The sequence below is a fragment of the Camelus dromedarius genome, chromosome 9 (assembly GCF_036321535.1).
Source record: "Camelus dromedarius isolate mCamDro1 chromosome 9, mCamDro1.pat, whole genome shotgun sequence".
Lineage (NCBI taxonomy): Eukaryota > Metazoa > Chordata > Mammalia > Artiodactyla > Camelidae > Camelus > Camelus dromedarius.
Window position 1 is genome coordinate 77,466,149 of NC_087444.1, and position 19,578 is coordinate 77,485,726.

The 19,578-nt window shown below is 48.2% G+C and overlaps 1 protein-coding gene across 1 annotated transcript; it reads left to right on the forward strand.

Annotated features, from left to right (window-relative positions):
- The first annotated feature begins 5,485 nt into the window (after positions 1-5,485).
- Positions 5,486-14,373, forward strand: KIR3DL3 (killer cell immunoglobulin like receptor, three Ig domains and long cytoplasmic tail 3). Its single transcript, XM_064490027.1, is given in 9 exon segments — positions 5,486-5,519; positions 6,603-6,887; positions 8,144-8,457; positions 9,070-9,130; positions 9,662-9,851; positions 9,853-10,004; positions 13,188-13,283; positions 13,739-13,791; positions 13,889-14,373. Coding segments are annotated over 9 exon segments (1,332 nt in total). The 3' UTR covers positions 14,036-14,373.
- The last annotated feature ends 5,205 nt before the right edge of the window (positions 14,374-19,578 follow it).

Here is a 19,578-nt window from a genome sequence, read left to right on the forward strand (position 1 = left end):
AGAAACTCAGCCCCTCAGGGCCATGCCAGCAAGCTGCACGCTCTCCCTGCGCTCTCCACAGCCTTCATCCCTGCTGGCATTTCCTCGCTGCTCTTGTTTGTTACTGGGGTTCTATCAAAAATTGTCTAAGTCTGAAGGAGGACGGAGCAATGTAGTTGACTGAAGGAGAGGTGTGATTGGAGCATAGAATTATGTTTTCACTTCCTGTGGGTTAAATTGTGGTTTTATTGTTGAGATCCTTGATGGAACATCTTCCAGAGACCCATGGAACCCTGTCCTTTCCTTCAACCCACAAGTATCCCTTCTTCTCCCCTATATCCCCCTCAGCGCTGGGGAATCCACTGACCTGCAGAAGAAGATGGTCTACAGGAGAAGATATAGGACGGGGTCAGTGGGTTTGTACAGGACGCTGGGACAGTCAACGTATGCCTGGGATTGTATATGGGATGGTTTTTCTTCGATTTAGCAGGGTAGACGGGCTGAGCAACCTCTGCCCGCCTGCCTTTTTCTGGCTCTGATGTTCCCACCAAAGACGTGAGGATCTGGAAGAATCCTCCCAAGAGCTTTCCTTCCACTCACAGGAGCTGCCCTGGTGGACCCAGAGCCCAAGGAGGAGCGAATGGTGAACGGCAAGGTGAGTGCTCCCAGCCCAAACCCTCACCACAGCTTGAGCTCTTCCACGTGTCCAGTGCTCCTGCCTTCAAAGACCCTCTCTCAGTCCATTATTCTTACCTCTCTGCTCCCAGGACCCTGCAGCAGAAGACACACAGGACGTGACATATGCCCACTTGAACCGCTGGACCAGCTCAGAGATGAACTTGACTCCCAAGCCCCTGAGCCCTACGTAGCCCTCAGCTGAGCACAGTGTCTACATGGAACTCAACGTAAACCAAGACCATGCTGTGGCCAGACGTGGCCCCAGGCTCTGACCACACAGAGTGCTACAAAGCAAGGATCTGGACTCTTCCTAACGGGGTTCCTCCGCGGGCACTGTTCCTCTTCCACAAACCCAGCCCGACAGCTCCAAGGTTAACAGCGGCGTCTCGGACTTGTAGGGAGAGAGAGGGCAGTAGAGCACCTGCTTAGCACGCACGAGGTTTTGGGTTCACTCCCCAGTACCTCCATTAAAATAAACAAGTAAATAAATAAACCTAATTATCTCCCCCTCCAAAACAAAAACAAAAAGCAAGAAGTTAAATAAATAAACATTTTTAAAGACTTGTAGGATTATTTTCAAAATCCCACAGCCTCTTAGTCACCTCTCAGCTATTAGAGGCTCTGTTCTAACTGTCCCACCATTTGCAGAGATTTATCGTACTATCTGCTCATACTGGGTATCTGATCATTAGCATCCTCCTTTTTCTGAAATTCTACCGAAGCAAATCTGGAACGTCTGATGCATATGCTCTGTAAATTATTCAGTAAAATTTTATAGAGAGGAAGTAGATGCCAGGTCTGAGGTACTGGTAGCCACTAGCCAGATAGGGCTATTTAAATTAAAATTAGATTAAATAAACTTTAAAATTCAGTTCCTCAGCACCACCAGCCAAAATTCAAGTGTTCAGAAGCCACATGTCGCTGCTCCCTGTCACACAGAACAGAGTAAATATACAACCCTTTCATTGTTGCAGAACATAATAGCTGTTCTAGACTGATGATACCAGTTTGAAGAAAGCCCACGTTCTCACGGAGCTCAGTCCGATGGCAGAGGTCATATGTAACATGTATTTTGAGGTGACCGTGCCTAGTGGAATACGAGTAACAAGCAGGACCCCTTCCTGGAAGGTCTTATCACCTCCTAACTCCATGAAAGTGTCTGCCAGTTGTGTTTTCAACCAAACTCAGAATATCGCCTCCTGCTTACACATTCTCCTAGTATCCATTGTTTTCTGGATAGAAACCACACATCTATTCTCAATACACAATATACTCAGGATGTTGGCTTTTGTGGATTTCTCCATCTTACCCTTAATTTTTTTTTTTACTTTCTAATTGAATCAGTGTCTTCACAAAACAGCCTACAGATTGCTACATGCAATAAACCGTTGCTCAGCGTTGGAATTAGGAACTGCTTTATCTCCACCTGGCAAATTCCTGTATTTCTTGAGCATCTCAGTGTAGACATCACTTTCATACAAGCATCTGTATCTCGAGGTCTTAGTTACATGCATCTTTTGTCCCTACAGTGCTCTCGCCACCACTCCCACATGCCCACTATGCTCAGCTACAATTGCCGGTTCTGTGCTGGTCCATCGTGCCTGGGCCATCAGCTTCTTGAGCAGGGTGCAGTATGACTACTCTCTGAGACTCGGGTGCCCATTCAAGGTCCTGCCCATGGGAGGTCTCAGGAAACCCATGCTTGGCAAATGTGAGTTAATCCACTACCCAACAGACAGAGGAAGGTGGTGTAACTGCTGATAACATCTAATGCAATGCAAAGACAGTTCCTCGTCTCACTGGGACAAAAAGGAGGATTATATCTCCTCCACTGCCTGAGACGTGGGCTAGCAGCCAATGCTGGTCAGTGGACGTGAGCGTAAATGACAGGCATACTCCAAGCCAGGCTATTTGAACGATGACCCCAGGCTCCCCAGTGTCTGTTCCACTGCTAGGCTGGTCCTAGAGGAACCCTGTTTTACCAAGAGAGGTAAAGACCAGAGCATCCTCTTCTCGCTGGAAAATGCATGAAGCATAGTGATCGTACAAGATCAGCTGATGCACAGAGAAAACCACATGAGCAAGAAACACACACTATTTCCCTTCCACAAAATAAATGATCCATTCATGAATAACAGAGTATAAGAGTTATTTTTAAGGAAAGAGTAGGGGGAGGGTATAGCTCAGTGGCAGAGTGCGTGCCTAGCACGCAGGAGGTCCTGGGTTCAATCCCCAGTACCTCCATTAAATAAATAAATAAACCTAATTACTCCCCCCGAAAACACTGTGAGTTAAGGAAAGAGTGGTCTATGACTAATTATGCATGAAGGGAGTTGCCGTGTTCAATGCGCCTACCATTTGATCGTACTTAAGTGTGGCTTCTACTTTATCAGGTCTGGGAGGATAAATCAATGGAGTGTCCACTCATACGTGTTTTACTTCTTTGTTTTCTTCCTACAAGGAAGCCCGTACAGGCTTATGTGAGCAGAGAAATGCAAATGCTCCTATTTAGGTTTATTCATTTATTTACCCGTGGAGGAGGCACTGGGGGTTGAACTCGGGACCTCGTGCCTGCTAAGCAGGCACTTCACCACTTGAGCTACACCCTCCCCCCAAAATGCTCCCATTTAGAATGAGATTTGTTTACACAGTATTTTCTTCTTCCCTGTTGCCCAATTATCCCAAGATTTTCAATATCTTGTTTCGACTTTACATCCATACTGTTTTCTCTTATATATTATTGAACGAATCAAATTCTTGAGAGCCATATGAAAAGTTTTAATTTGGGGTAACAGAAAACCAGTAGTTCCATGCAAACTGTCATATTTCTGTTCATTGTGGAGTCTGGCATATTTTATGAGTAGGACACCTGAATACAGGTAAGCCAGCCATGCTGGTCTTGACTGAGGGACAGCTTAGTTGTTGTACCAGGTCAGCTGCTCACAATTACAAAAGACCTCTACTCATCTGGGCATCTTTATATCGATCCATTTAAAGAGGGTGTGGTCAGTGATTAATTGCCTCTTGCGGGCACTGGCCACCTTGGAGCAGTGGTAACAATCAACACTTACACCATCATGCAGAAACCACGAGTGAGACCTGAGTTAGCAGCCCCACATTTCTGTGTTTCCCAGAAGAGCATCAGTATCCTTCGTGGAGCAGCCCCTAAGGCATCCATCTGGCAAGTCAGTCAATCATTTTGTTTGTGTCATGGACCTGGGCAGGGGGGTGGAGGCAGGTGCTGTGCTGGCGCCTCGGTCGCAGGCTGTCCTGTTAATACGACTCCCCAGGGAGAAGCAGAGAGCTGCAGGGGTGCCACAGCGCCCTGAACTCAGGGGTCTTTGACGTTACCAAGCAACGTAAGTGTACCAACAGATGAATGTGTGAAGTGGGACTGCTGTGTATACATACAATGGAATACTACTCAGCCGTTAAAAGAACGAGAGTCTGCTATTCACACAGCACAGATGGGCTTGGAAGGTAGTAGGAGAAGTGAATAGACAGTGTGTGATTATCACTTACATGTGGAATATTAAAATGCTAACTAGTGAATATAACAAAAAAGAAACAGAGGACAAACTGGTGGTTACCAATGGGGAGAGAGAAGGGGGAGGGGCGAGGTGGGGTAGGAGATTAAGATGTACAAACTACTACGTATAAAATTAATAATCTACAAAGATATGCAGTTAGAATATACAGGCTATAGTACAACATAGGGAACATAGCCAATAATTTATGACAACCGTAAATAGAGTTAACCTTTAAAAATTGTGAATCACTATGTTCAGCGATTCAGGTGAACTGAAGCTTATATAATATTATAAATCAACTATACCTCAATTAAAAAAAGAATAAAATCCTGCCACCTGAGAAGATGAATGGACTTGGAGGGTTTTATGCTTAGTGAAATAAGCGACACAGAGAAAGAGAAATACTATGTCTTCACTTACATGTGGAATCTAAAAATCAAAACAAATGAACAAATATAAAAAAACAGAATCAGACAGAGGAGAAGCTAGTGGTTACCCGAGGGGAGGGGGCAAAATAGGTGAAGGGGATTAAGGAGTACAAACTGCTGGTTAGAAAATAAGAGAGTCACAGGGGCGTAATGTACAGTGCAGGGAAGGCACTCAGTATTTTATAGCACTTTACATGGTGTGCAATCTATAAAAACATTAAATCACTGTGTGATACACCAGTAACTAATGTAATATTGTAAGTCAACTCTACGTTGATTTTTAAAAACTGCTAGACAGTCAAAGAACTTGGAAGTACATACATACAGGGGAAAGATGATACAATATAGAAGAAAATCCATAAATTAAAAAATAACAAAACCTGCATTTTCAATTAAGAAATGTTGTTATGGATATCATGATGGTTGAGGATTAAAGATAAAACAGAATATAATGCTTGGAAAAAAATTTAATATAAGAAAGAAGGAAATAGAAAATTCTATGAAAATCATATAAAAATGAAAAAAAGAAAAGAATACAGTGCATTGGAGTAATAGCAGATTAGATATTGCAGACTAAATTTTTGGTAAACTTGAAAATGTAGCAAAAGGTGGGTCGGGTCAGAGACTGCACTTCAAGTCTGGCCACTGTAAAGGGTCTGAGGAGACAGGTCTAGTCTGAAAATTTTCCAGGAAGCACAATTCCTCCCTCAGCCAGCCCCCACACACTGCCTCATTTAAGGTAAGAAGAGCGTGTGTGGGTCACCTCTCTGTCTTGCGGTCAACTTGTGAGTACATTAGCCGCCATCACAACATCCTGTGCATGTCGCAGTTTTGCTGGGTCTCTGCCTTCTAGTCAGCAGAAGCAGCACCATGACTTCCAGGATCATCAGCCTGGCATGTCTTGGTGAGTCCTGGACGGGGATGAAGGGGAGGGAGCAGTACTAGGGTGCAAATATTGTCCTGGAAGGTTGGGTTCTCCATGACAGAGACCCTTGCATCCATGGGGGTGAGGTGGACCTTGACGGCCAAGCTTATCTTGAGTCAAGCACTGTCCTGGTCAATGAGGCTCACAAGCCAGGTGGAAATAAGAGTGGGAGGCCGGGTCTTACATGTAGATGGACTGTCTGGGCTGTCCTGCATGAGTCTTTCTTTCCAGGGTTTTTCTCGGTCCAGAGGATCTGGGCACAAATGGGTGAGTTCTTTCCCCAAACCTTGGGTTGCCATCCTCTTCAAATACAATTTTCCCATAATCGGAGGGGAAATGGCACAGAAGGCTGGGTGATGGGCTGACAATGGGAAGTCATAATCACAGAGGGTGAATCACTTGGGAAGTAGAAAGAGGGGGCCCAGGGGCATCTAGCCCCCCGTTCTGGCCCAGAAGCCCTCCCCAGGCACTCTTCCACTCTGCTGAGCCAGACACTACGGGCACCTAAAGGGGACTCAGATCTGGGGTGTCTGGGGAGGGGTTTCCGTTTCCTGTGGAGCGAGGGAGGGAGGCAGTGCCAGGAACAACAGGCCTTCCGAGGGCAAGACAGAAACTCAGGTTCTGCAGAAGTTCCACGAAGGCAGGCTCTGCAGAGCACTGTCGCTGCTGCCCCTCCGTCAGAAGAGGGGAGAACCGTATGCCATGCCCCCTGAGATTCCAGAATGTTCTGCTGCCGGCTGCACCGCGTCATGTGCTTTCCGTGTGAGCTGACAGCATTTCACTCACACAGCTTATTTTTCCATTGTCTACTCCGTCTTGTTCTACGTAATTAATTTTACACTGTCCACATCTAGTAAGAGTCCATTGTTGAGTACTTGCTCAAGATTCTCAGTACGCCTTTCTTGTCGGAGATGCTATGTCTGTCTGTGTGCTTATGTCGCATGGATTCCCCTGGCTTGGAAAGGAGCCTTAGAGACGGGGAAGGAGGGGCAGCCTCTGAGCACAGAGAGGGGAGGGGGCTCCCCATTTTCCTCTCTAAAGCTGTGCCTCCTTCTCCCTCAGGCGGTCATGACAAGCCCTCCCTGTCTGCCTGGCCAAGCCCTGTGGTTCCCCTAGGGCAGCACGTGACTCTTCAGTGCCACTCCCACCTCGGGTTTGACAGGTTCCGGCTGTACAAGGATGCCGGAGGCCATGTCCCCAACCTCCAGGACGTAAGATTTCAGAACAGCCTCCTCGTGGGCCCTGTGACCTCAGCACACGCGGGGACCTACAGGTGTCTCGGTTATTACAGTCGCTCCCTCTCTGCGAGGTCGGCGCCCAGCGACCCCCTGACAATTGTGGTCACAGGTCAGAGAGCTCGTGCCTAGAATGGCTACCCATTGTCTTCCTACCCGAGTCTTCTTGTGGGAGTGTCAGTCAGTGGCCAATCAAAACAACAGGAAATGCTCCAAGTATTTTAGATACAAGGATATTTAATACAGGAAGTTGGGTACTGCAGTGGGCAAAATAAGGGCATCCCTGGTGCCCACACCGTAATACTCCAAATCCACAGATGTATTATGTTACGGCCCGAGGGAAATGAAGACTGGATATGGAATTAAGGTTGTTAGGCAGGTGACCGTGAGAGAGGGAGATTATCCTGGATTATCCGGGAGGGGTCAGTGTAATCACAAGGGTCCTTAGAAGGCAAAGAAGGAAGCGGGTGAGCATCAGAGGGAGGCAGCATGAGAAAGACTCCACCAACCATCACTGGCTTCGAAGATAGAGGACAGAGTTATGAAAAACAGAACTCAAAGTGCCTCTTGAAACTGGAAACGGCACAGGAACTAATTCTCCCCTAGAGCTCCGGAGGGAACGCCGCCCTGCCGACACCTCGATGTCAGCCCAGTGAGACCCGTGTCACACTTCTAACTCCAGAACCACAAGATAATAAATTTGTGTTCTTCTTGGCCACCGTGTTTGTGGCAACTTCTTACAGCAGCAGTAGGCAACCACTGCAGGTGCCCAGGTGAAGGACACACTAGGAAGTCAAACAGGTGAAGTGAAGCTGTGCAGAAATAGGCTAGGGTAGCAGGAGTGACGCAGGTCAGTGCCCGTGGTTCCAGTCTCAGGGGCGCCCGATGGAAGCGGGGACCACGGAGGAGGCATGGACGTGGCAGGAGATGCACCCCTCCGCCCGCATACACATCCACAGGCACCAGCTGGGTGCACACTGAGAGGCACTACAGTTCCTGCCTCACTACTTAATTTTTACTTCCTACCAGGGATTCCAATTTGTCAAAAAGAGCATGAACCTGGCTGATAAGAATGCCTGGAAATGCAGTCTGCCGTGGTCACTCCCCCACCCCCGCCACAGAACACAGGAAACGGGTCTGTGGAAATCAGATACAACAGCAAAGGTGCTAAGGGTGAGCGCAGTGAGAATGGAGTCTGGAGCTGCTAGAGACAGAGAAACAGAGAAACAGGAGGGAGAGAGGTGGAGGGGGACGTAGACAGACAGAAAAGGACGTGTAAACACAGAGAGAAAGGAAAAAGACAGACGTGGGGGGCGATGGGGTGAGGAAGGGTGACTCCTTCTAAACTCAGAACATCTATGTTCTCAGGCGTCTACAGGAAACCTTCCCTCACAGCTCAGCCAGGTCCCCTGGTGCAAACAGGATGGAACATAACGCTACAATGTGGCTCAGAGATCACGTCTGACAGCTTCATTCTGATTCTGCACAGGGAGGGGGTAACCACAGACCCCTTGCACTTCGTTAGGCAGCTCCACGAGGGGGGCTCCCAGGCCAACTTCTCCGTGGGCACTATGACTTCTGTCTGTGCAGGGACCTACAGATGCCTCTGTTCTCTCAGTCGCTCCCACTGCGAGCGGTCAGCCCCCAGTGACCCTCTGGACATGGCGATCACAGGTGAGAATGTCTAGACCTGCCCTCAGCCTTACTTGGGAATACCAACTGGATGTGCCAGGGCTTGGAAGCCCCAGGTGGTGGTGAGGGAGATGAGTGTAGGCTCCTTATGGAGAGAAACAGAACGGGTTTGATCTACATCGAGAGAGACAACGGAAGAGGAGAAACAGTTACAGACAACTTGCTATCACGTGAAGAGCAGACGCAGCTCAGAGGCACTCAGAAAAGGAGATGAAGAGTGAGGTGAGGGATACAGGCAGACATGAATGTGTCAGAGAGAGGGCGCCCTTCCACCCTGACTTTGTTCAGAGACCTGAAACAGTTTGGAAATTTGCTTTCCATTTTAACTCTGCACTCCTCTTACTAAAAGAACCCAAAGACACACCATGTATCTGACCCAAATTGCATGACCAAGCTGGCCTGTCTCAGGCTGATTCTCCACGCGCCCTGTGTCCTCATCCCCAATGTCACCCACCCACAGATGCTGTGTTTACTCTGACATGGCTTCGTTCCATGTATTTGAGCCACAATGCGCCCCCAGGATACCATAGTCCCTGGTGAAGGAGTCAAACAGTGGCTCCTGTACGTTGTGTGTTTTATGGGTCTTCATTCTGTATCTTCAGGCCATGTTGCAAGGTCACCCCAAATGTTACAGGATTATGGAGGTCAAAAGCCCACAGAGAGGTAGGATCAGAGAGAAAGCAGGGTCAATGAAATGCAGAGACAGAGAAACACATTTGTGCACAGATGTGCGCGCACACAGAGAGAGAGGAAGGAAGGAAGGAAGAAAAGAAAGAAAAGAAAAGAAAGAAAAGAAAGAAAGAAAGAAAGAAAGAAAGAAAGAAAGAAAGAAAGAAAGAAAGAAAGAAAGGAAAGAAGGAAGGAAAGGAAAGAAAGAAGGAAAGAAAGAAAAAGAAAGAAAGAAAAAGAAAGAAAGAAAGAATGAATAATGCCAAAAGACAGGGACAAGATAGAGAATGAGAGACTCAGAGTGAAAGAGAAACCAACCCATCCAAAGAGGGGCCGAGAGAGTACAAAAATACAAAAAGGAAAAACATTAGGAAGGAGGCAATGTCAGAGACCTAGAGAGAGACCCAGAAAGTAGGAGAGAGACAGACACGACGGGGAGAGAGAACAAGAGAGTGGGCGCAAGGGGGGAGAGTTCAGGAGAACCGGGAGAGAGGACTCTCAGTTCAGGGCTGAAGCCAGTGTGAGTGAGGAAGGACCCCTCTGAACCGCCTCTCCTTCCAGGTCTATGCAGGAAACCTCCTCTCCCAGCCCAGGTGGGCCCCACGGTGAGGTCAAGCGGGAACCTGACCTCGTTCTGCCACTCCAAGAGCTCCCTTGCCGTGTACCACCTGTTCAGGGAGGGGGAGAGCCACGGATGCTGGTGCTGCGGGGCACAGCCACAACGGCACGTTCCAGGCAGAATTCCCTCTGGGTCCTGGGAGCCCAGCCCACAGCGCAACCTACAGGTGCCATGGCCTTTCCAGCCACTCCCCCTACAGGTGGTCAGACCCAAGTGACACACTCTACCTTTCTGTCACAGGTGAGGCGCCCTCAGCCTGTTCCACTCCTGTCTTGTGATTCAGACCAAATACTAAGACCATGTCTGAGGAGAGCCCATCTGATATTGGGAAGATGCTCAGGAATTCTGGAGGGAAGAAAAGCACAGATGAATAAAGAGAAAGAGAAAGAAAAACTGAGGATGTACCTGAGACACTCCTTCACATCCTGCCTGGAGGCCACACTGAGGGGTCTATTAAGGCAGTTGGAGAAAGGGGGCAGGGCAGACCCAGAAGGAGGAGAGGCTGGGGTCAGTCTGGGGGGCTCAGAGGTTGCACTGGCCTCTCACTATTACCACTTCCCAGAAGCCCCTCCTCACCTGTCACCCACAGCGAACGTCCCAGGGGTACCGATGGCGCTGAGGCAAGGCGGGAGACCTGCTCTTGGGTACAGACACCTCTCGTCATCAGCCTCTCCTGTCCCCTCTGCATCCTGCGGTCTCGGGGAGGAGTCAGGCCCCCAGGGAATACAGAAGGGGGCGCCAAGGCTCCCAGGAGCTCGGCGTCGGATGACAAGGGAGCGGCAGCGTGGCAGAGGACAGGCTGCCTCGTTTCCTCACCCGTCACCTGTTCTGCTTTCCAGGAGACTCTTCAACGAGTCGCACAAAACCAAGCTCCAACACCGGTGAGTACAGGACCCCCTTCCCTCTGTCTGTGGAAAGCCGGGCGAGGAAAGCGTTGGGGCAGGGCGCCGACTCAGCCTCCTCCTAGCTCTGGGCTCCTGGGCTTGCCGCCTCCCGCCCCCCATCCCCCGGCGCTCCCACAGCAGAAGGCGTCTGGGCCGGTGTAAGGCTCAGTGAGGACTCTTAATCTCCTCCAAGAAAGGAGGATGAGAAAAATAAACCTGACCCCCTTTCCCAGAATAACGCCATGAGTATTATGTCCCCATTCCCAACTGGAGATGAGAATTTTGAAGACCCGAGGAGGGAAAAGAAGGCAGTGGCTGATGAGGGTGATGGGCGAAGTCCTGTTTGCCAGGAAGTGAGCTCTTGCCTGTGGGGATGAACTCCTGATGTGTTCAGTAGAGCAAAAGCCTTGCAGTGAGAGGCAACCGGATTCATCCACACATACGGCTCCTTCATCAACTTATTTGCTCAAACGCTGTTCCATGCGCTGGGTGTGCACTGTGTGTTCATTCCCTGTGGCCGCTGTAACAAATCTTCCCAAACTTAGCGGATTAAAACACCACCGTGTTTTAAGTTATTTACAGCTGCATAGCTGAGAAGTCGGAAGTGGGTTACACTGGGCTAAAATCAAGCCGGCAGCAGGGCTGCCCTCCGTCTGGAGACCCCAGGGAAGAACCCACTCCCTTGCCTTTCCCAGCTTCCAGCGCCTTCTTACGCTCCTTGGCTCATGGTCCCCTTCCCCCGTCTTCAAAACCAGCAACGGCTGGTCATGTCTAGTTCGCATCGAATCCCTCTGGCCCTCTTGCCTTCGTCACATCTCTTTCTCCAATTCTCTCCTCCCTCCCTCTTTCTCTTTTAAGAGCCCTGTGATTACACTGGGATCATCCAAATAATCCAGGATAATCTCCCCACTTTAAAGTTAACCGTTAAGCAACCTTAATTCCTCCTCACGTAATATAACACAGTCACAGGTTACGAGGACTGGGTCACAGGCATTTGGGGGCAGATGTCTTTTTCTGTCTACTACTAGTAAACAAGGTGGCTTTGGCCTCGGCTCTTGGGAGTTGATACTGCAGTGCAATTAAGTGGAAGGGCAGAAAACGAATACACAAACGGAAGAATGGTTGAATAATCCATCACGAAGCACCTATGCATGAAATTTTAAATGAAGTGATAGATAATGCTTAGTGGACGACGTAGGCTGCCTGAGAGGGCCTATCTCGCTCATCAGGCAATATTTACTCTGTGACATTAATGGCAAGACGTGTTTAACTCTTTGACGATCGGTGGAAGAAAATTCCAAAGCTATCAGCCATGAAGGTACCAACATGAGAAGAATCTTACGTCAAGGAGGAATCTCTGCCTGGAATGCTACGAGTGAGGTGGAAAGAATTACAAGATGAACGTAGGGAGACAGAGAGGACCCAGGTTACACAAGAGAGCTAAGTGAGAACAAGGGGCCTGTGGTATACGCTCACTGCCACTGGGAGCCACCGAAGGGCCTGCTAGGAATCCATTTATGATTGGTAACGACTTCTGTGAAACAAACAGGTGCGTTACTGGAGCCCGGGAGAGCCTGGCTAAGCGGTTTCTACCTTCCTGGTGAAGTATGGCCCCAGCTTAGACACTAAATTAATGAAGTGGGTGGACGTAAGATGTGTTCATGTGGCAGAACCATTTGGAGGGTGGTTCTATTGGATCTGGTACCTCCCAGTTGCCTGATCTTGGGCTCATTAATTACTCCCTGAGATTTATTTCCACTGCGTCTAAATCCATACTTGGCAGGGGAGAGAACAAATATAGGGTGGTGCAAATAAAGGCATTCAGTGTAATAGTGATAATATGCCAGCATGACAGAGGCACTTGGCTTCAAGTCATTATTATGCCACGGCTGTATGATTACGTCTTTTACCCACAACAAAGTCAAGCTGAACCTCTTTCCTCTGAGGCTCCTGTGAAGACGAGGTCAGACCAGCAATGTGAAGCGTTACACCCTCCCCCACGGCACAGTCCTGGACTAGAGAAGGTGCTGCATGCCTGGTGCAACACCTGCCCGCTGCCATCCCCTCACGCCCAAGCCTTCACGTCACCCCCGGTTCCAATTATATGTGTAGATACAGATTCACCTGGGAGGTGAATACCAGTATTCTTCTGAGTGAGTTCAGGTCTTGGGTGGGACACAGCACTGCCTCCTGGCCCACTCCCCTCCTGATTTCCCGAAGGACTGGTTTTGTTGGGGCAGGGAACGGACAACAACAAAATACGTCCAGCAGAGCGTCAACCTAACGTATACCTCACAAGATCACAGAAAGTGAATACACTGCATTCTGCAACCCTGGGCTCACACGTCGTGTCATTATTTCCTGGCTGTGTGACATGAGGCAACTTCACTTGCTTTGGTCTTCATTTCACCCTTTTCCTTTCTTGGAGAATTTAGTTTGTTTGATGCAAGCGTGTTGTGGAGATAGGGGTACTGTATTAATTTACCTGGCAACCAGTAACGGAGGCCTGCTATGGTTTGCTTCTTACTGGACCCGCATCTTCCTCCAGGTAACCTGCATGTTGTGGTTGGGCCCTCAGTGGCCATCCTGTTCCTTGCCATCCTTCCTTTCTTCCTCATCCGTCACTGGTGCTCTGCCAAAAAGAGTAAGTCTCAGAAAGCAGGGGCCGGTGCTATCTGGGCAAAGTGGGGAGGTGGGGTGAGGGTGCGCAGGTGTGTGTCCTGTGGCTGCAGGCTGACACCCGGTTGAAGGCAGGGGCCGCAGAGACAGAGCTTTCAGAGGAAGCATCAATGCCCCTGTCTCTTTCCCTTTCCAGACCGTTGCCTAATTCTCCACTGTATCCTCTTGTCCACTGCAGCCATTAATATCTAGAAACAGGATCTACCTAAGGGAAAAAGTAGGGGAGAGAATCAGTGGTATAGAAATTGGGAGCTGTCGATGGGATGGGTGTTTGAACTTCAAAGAGGTAAAATTTCGGATTCTACCATGAGGCGGATGAGCAATCCCAGACGTCCATTGCATCTCTCTGTGCACTGGTACCTGTATCTATAAAATGAGAGTCCAGAAGCACTTTGCTTTGATGACTTCTGTCGCCTACAGATGCTGCCACAGTGAACAGCGAGCCTGAGGTGCCCAGGATGGTGAACAGGGCGGTAGGTTCTCTCTCGTGCAATCTCTCAACGTTGTCCCACTTCCCCACAGTCCCCACAAGTGTTTGCACACCCTCACTCATCATGCCCCTCTATGCAGGACCCTGAAACAGAAGAACCAAGGGAGGTGGCATATGCACTGTTGGATCATTGGACGTCCACACAGAAAAAGGTCGCTCCCACTTCCCAGAGGCCCACGGAACCCTCAACCGGTACCAGTGTGTACGCAGATCTTGCAGTGTACTGAGGCCAGAGCGAGGCTGGAGCCCTCTCCCCTGAACGCGCACAGGAAGACCTTCCACGGATGCCACAGCTCTCTCTGACACCCAGCCTGACAACTGCATCGTAACGACAGCCAGAATCTGAAGGCGTAAATCTCCATCTCCAGGGTCACCCCTCTTGATCACAGGGGCATCTCTAAAACCTCAGGGCCCCTCGGAAACCCCCCAGCCACTCTAGGATGTTACTATAATGATTCATTCATTTCCAGTATTATCAACAAAATCACCCAAGTGTTCCAGAAATTCAAACATAATTAGCCCACTTTCTCTGACATTCTACTGATGACATTCTAGAAATCATGATATATTTAGTCAATGAATTAATTCTTCCAACAGGCTTCTATAGAGGTACGGCGTCTTCTAAGTCTTTAAGCAAATATTAGCGAAGAAAATTCATATTCTTGTGGATCTTGGTCTAGTGGGAGATGCCAGCAGGTGGAACTACTGAATGCCATCTACGGAAGAAAGGGAAATGCAGAGAGCCCCTCCCTGCATGACCTTTGGCCACTTTTGCTTATGTCAGTCTGTCCAGGCAATTTCTACTCAGCACAGATATGAGCATGACTCTCTCTTGCTTACCAATTTTATGGCCTCATTACCTCCTTGAGAGAAACCAAGTTCCCATGCTTAGCCCGCAATTCTCTGTCTCACTTGACCCCTGCCAACGTCGACATCACAGCCACCTGTACTTTTACGTTTCTACTGGAAGCTACAGTTGCTGAGTAACTCATAACCCATAAACATAAGATGCTCACTCTTTTTTTTCCTTTCACACCTAGCTTGAAATCCTTGCTGTAGACAGTTTTCTTCAAGTGTGAGTTCATGTCCCAACTTGAGCTCTAGAGCCCCAGAAATAAATAGATTTTTAATTTCTTGATAACCAAAAGTCCTTAGATGTCTTTTAGATAGTATGATTTTAGTGGAGAAGCCAACTAGTGTATTCATGATGCAGCTGAACACTCCATCTTCAGTGAGTGAGCGTCGCTTGTTTGTTTGTAAGACTTTATTTTTTAGAACAGTTTTAGGTTTACAACGAAATTGAGAGGAAGGTGCAGAGACTTACCATGTACTCCCGTCCCCACACATGCATAGCCTCCCCCATTATCAGCACCACTCACCAAATGGTACATTTTTCACCAAGGGTAAATCTACACTGACTCACCACAATCCCCCAAAGTTCCTAGTTTACCTGAGGAACATTCTTGGTGTCACCATTGTATGGGTTTGAACAAACAGATAATAACATATATCCATCATTGTAACATCACACAGGTTATTTCCACGGCCCTAAAAACCCTCCGTGCTCTGCCTCTTCATTACCTCCGGCAACCACTGAACTTTTTATTGTCTCCATGGTTCTTCCTTCTCCAGAATGTCATATAGTTGGTATCACAGAGTAGGAAGACTTTTTCCGATTGGCTTCTTTCACTGAGGAATATGCATTTAATGTCTCTCCATGGTTTGATAGCTCTCTTGTTTCTAGCAGTGAATATTATTCCACGGGCTGGATGCGCTGTGATAATACTGTCAATACAGCTGTAGTTTATTTACCCGTTCACTTGCTGAAGGCCATCTTGCCCGCTGACTTCTGTTGGACGCGGCCAACAGGTCTCATTCTAATGACGCCAAGTCAGTTTCATACCCCAGTGCTGTCTTTAACTGCTATCATTCAGGTAATTTCACCCTAACGTGTATTGCCTCTGCACTATCAAAATCAGCCATTATGACAATAGAATTCTCCAAGACCCCTTGCTGGGGCAGAACCTGGGCTCAGACTCTGTAGATAATCTTGTCATACAGATGGACCGAACAATTGCATTGTTCTCATGGGCTAAAATGGGAAATGTACTGTCGGGGATAAGAGATATGTTTTATTAATATTGATCATTTTTTCTTATTACAGAAAAAAAGATTTCATTTTTTTTGTATAAAATTTGGAAAACAGAGATAGCTTAAAAAGATCAAATAAATCTATAATCAGATAATTATTCTGAACTCTTTATTTCTTCACTTTTGGCTTGAAATATCTCTGTGTACAGCCTGACAACATTTTAAGTGTATATTTCTCTGCAACCACCACCCGTACCAAAATGTAGAGCACTCGTAACACCCCAGAAGGATCCCTCAGCTCTTTCCAAATCAGTGCTTCCCTCGGGGGTTCCACTGTTCGGACTTCTGCTGCTACGTCGCTACAGATAAACAAACAAGCAAATAAACCTGTCTGTCATCTACCATTGCCCTTTCTTGCTACCACTGAATTTCATCTACACAGAATCACATAGTATGTACTTTCATGACTGGCTTTTTTCATTCCACATTGAATTTTGAAATTTAATCATCCCTTTGTGTGCGAGAGCTTTTTCCTTTTCCCTCCTGTGTAAGAATCTATAGTATGAATACATCACAATTGTGCATCTAGTTCTGATGAGTCCCTCAGACTCTGGTGTCTTAATTTCGTGTACTCCTGTCCTTCCAGAATCCTCCAGATAGATCCACCCATTCCTACCGGACTCTGGGAAGCTATGCCAGGGCAGGCCTGGGCGTCCTCAGATGAGAGACACCTGTAAGCCCTGATTGCCAGGAAGGTCTGAGCCAGCGTTGCCAGTATGGGGTCTGGCCCTCACCGCCTTTGCAGCTACCACCTCGGGGCGCATCACAGGGCCCCGTGTGCCCCATGTCTCAAATCAGTATAGACACGTGTCCCCAAGGCTCAAGACAAAGAGATCCAGTGTGAACTGTTAGCTCTATCTGGATGATTCTGAAAGAACACAAGAGTACAAGAAACTAAGACATTTGGGAGACCCACCACAACTACAGGTCCAGCGACACCCTGGGTGCAGAGTGGGCACCGAAGTTAGCATCGCTGGTGAGCAGCAGTGAAGACGACGGCTTCGCGTGCAGCGCCCGCTCTGCGAAGGGTGTTTCACATATATTTTCTTGCCAAATCTTTATATATAACTTATCAGAGCTGCTTGTTATCGCCACCTTGCAAAGCAGGGAAATTCAAAGAGATTAAAGGCCACACAACACAGCAGCCACTGTCAACCACGATGGGGTCCCCAGCAGAAGAGTCCTGAGCTGCTCTTCTGTCTGTTGAACCACCCCCCCATAAACAAATATCACACTGTGGAGATAGGGGGTTGGTCCAGACACGGGCTTTGTGAGACCCTTGGGTCTGGGGACAAGGTGAGACTCTGGATTTAGTCTAAAAAATTTCCAGGAAGACAGATGTTTTTGTTCAGCCCGTGTTGTGGGGAAACCAAAGCTACGCATGGGAAAGAAGGAAGCCGTTCAGCCTCCTCTGTTGTCATCAGTGTGCAGACGGACCTGACAGACCACAACCAGCGCGTGAGGCAGTTCTGCGGGGCCCCTGTTTCTGTGTAACAGAGGTGTGCAATAGTCAAGAAAAGAAAATAGCATATTGGGTCTTAATAAGAGCTGGAAGGAAAATGAAGGGAAAGGCATGGGGGGGCTTACCTGGAATTGCAGGGCAGAATTTTTCACAGATCAGGGCATGGACTCAAGAGAGTCAGCAAGGATGACTGAGATTTTCCACAACCCCAGGTCTTTGGAGCACGTATATTTTGGAAGCTAGAGGTAAGACAAGAGCTTGGGGAGGAGGTTAAATTTCCAAGTGGCTTCTCTTAGAGCGTTATGAATCCATATGACAAGGTACTTTCTTTCCCCAAACCACAATATCTTCATTCTCGGCAGAGCAGAAAGAGGCTCCTTCAGGGATCTGGGAAGAAAAACAAAAGTGTTTGGAATCAGCTTGATTCTGGGAGGAACCTGGTTGTTGAGACTCCATGTTATAGCAGATTAAAGGAATGCTTTGGGAATTTGTGCCTGGAAATCTGTTCTAGAGGCCTTCCCACCAGGCTGACCTATATCCCATGGATCTCAGTGTGGCCCATGTCCTGTAGAAGCTTAGCACTTCAAGAAAGGGACATGGGATGCTGCGGGGTGTGCACAGCTCAGTGACGTCCCAGAACAAGATCTGGTTCCTCAGCCTGCACATGCCAGCAGACGCCACAGCAGCAGTTCTCAGCTGGGGCAACGTTGCCCACTGTGAGTCATTTGGCAATGCCCGGAGATATTTTCGGTTGTTGTGACTGTAGGGGAGGCTGCTGCTGGCACGTAGAGGACAGAGGTCACAGATGTCCTGCACGATGCGCAGGACAGCGCCCCCACAGCAGAGAATCACTGTCTAGCCCCCAGAGGTCAACAGTACTAAGGTTGATAAGCCCCTGCCTAGGATATAGCGCTTGTCCCGATCTCAGTAGAACCAGCCGGTTGATGTGCCATCAACCTCCGAACACGTGGCATGTTCTGAGATAGGCGCACTTTTCACAATGACAAAGCCACGTTTTATTAGACAGCAGTACGGATGGGTGGGCAGATAGAGACACACGCATGCATATATATGTATGTATATTCATACATGTGAGAAATACACACACGAAAATATATACACACACGTCACATGTATAAAATACATATAGCCTAAGATATACGCATCTTAAGCCATACTTCCATTTATTCTTTGATATAAAATATTTCACATATCGAAATACACCAAGAAAAGCTTCTTTAAACATTCCTCAAGACTCTAAGTTCCAACTTCATTTTCAGGAAGACGTGCTGTGTCACCCCAAAGTGGAGCGTACCCTCCAGCTTACAACCAGCTGCCTACACACACTCTAACTTGGGACAGATTACCTTTAAAAACGCGCGAGAGGAAAGCCCCTAACTGGACATACTCCTTCTGTATCTCTGAGGTCAGTGGGTAGAGGAGCAGCTGCCCTTCCTCCTCCTCGAAGCAAAGGCTTCCCCCCTTCTTAGGTACTGAGGGGACACCCTGCGGCACCCCAGTGAGGTCTGCAGATCCCCACCGCCACTCACAGCTTGGGATCGACACAGTCACCCCACACAGGGAGGAGGGGACTGCTCACGGTGAGTGGATAACCGCTTAGGCAGCTTCAAGGCAAAACTCCTCTTAGTTCTGAGGCCCAGGAATACCCAGGACAATAGGTGCTTTGATTCTTATCATCCTGGGCCATAGAATGATTGTTACAAGATGGGTCCTAAGGGGATTCCTGAACAGCAGGGACGGGAGCATGCGGGCTGTGTCAGTCAGGGCTCTCCAGAGAAACAGAACCAACAGGATATATGCAGATGGTATATATAGGTGTACTCATGGGGAGAGAGAGAGATTTTTTGTAAGGAAGTGGCTCGTGCTATTACAGTGGCTGAGAAGTTCCAGGATCTGCAGTCAGCGAGCGGGAGACCCAGGAGGGCTGATGTTCAAGTTCAAGATTAAGTTCAAGTTCGAGGGCCAGGAAAGCAAGTCAGGCAGGAGTTTCCTCTGACTGACGAAGGATCAGTCTTTTTGTTCTGTTTATACAAAGCAGCTCGAATGAGGCCCATCCATCTGCTCACCTCCTCTACCAATTCAGATATTAATCTCATCCCGGACACCCTAAAGGCACACCCAGAATAACGTTTAACC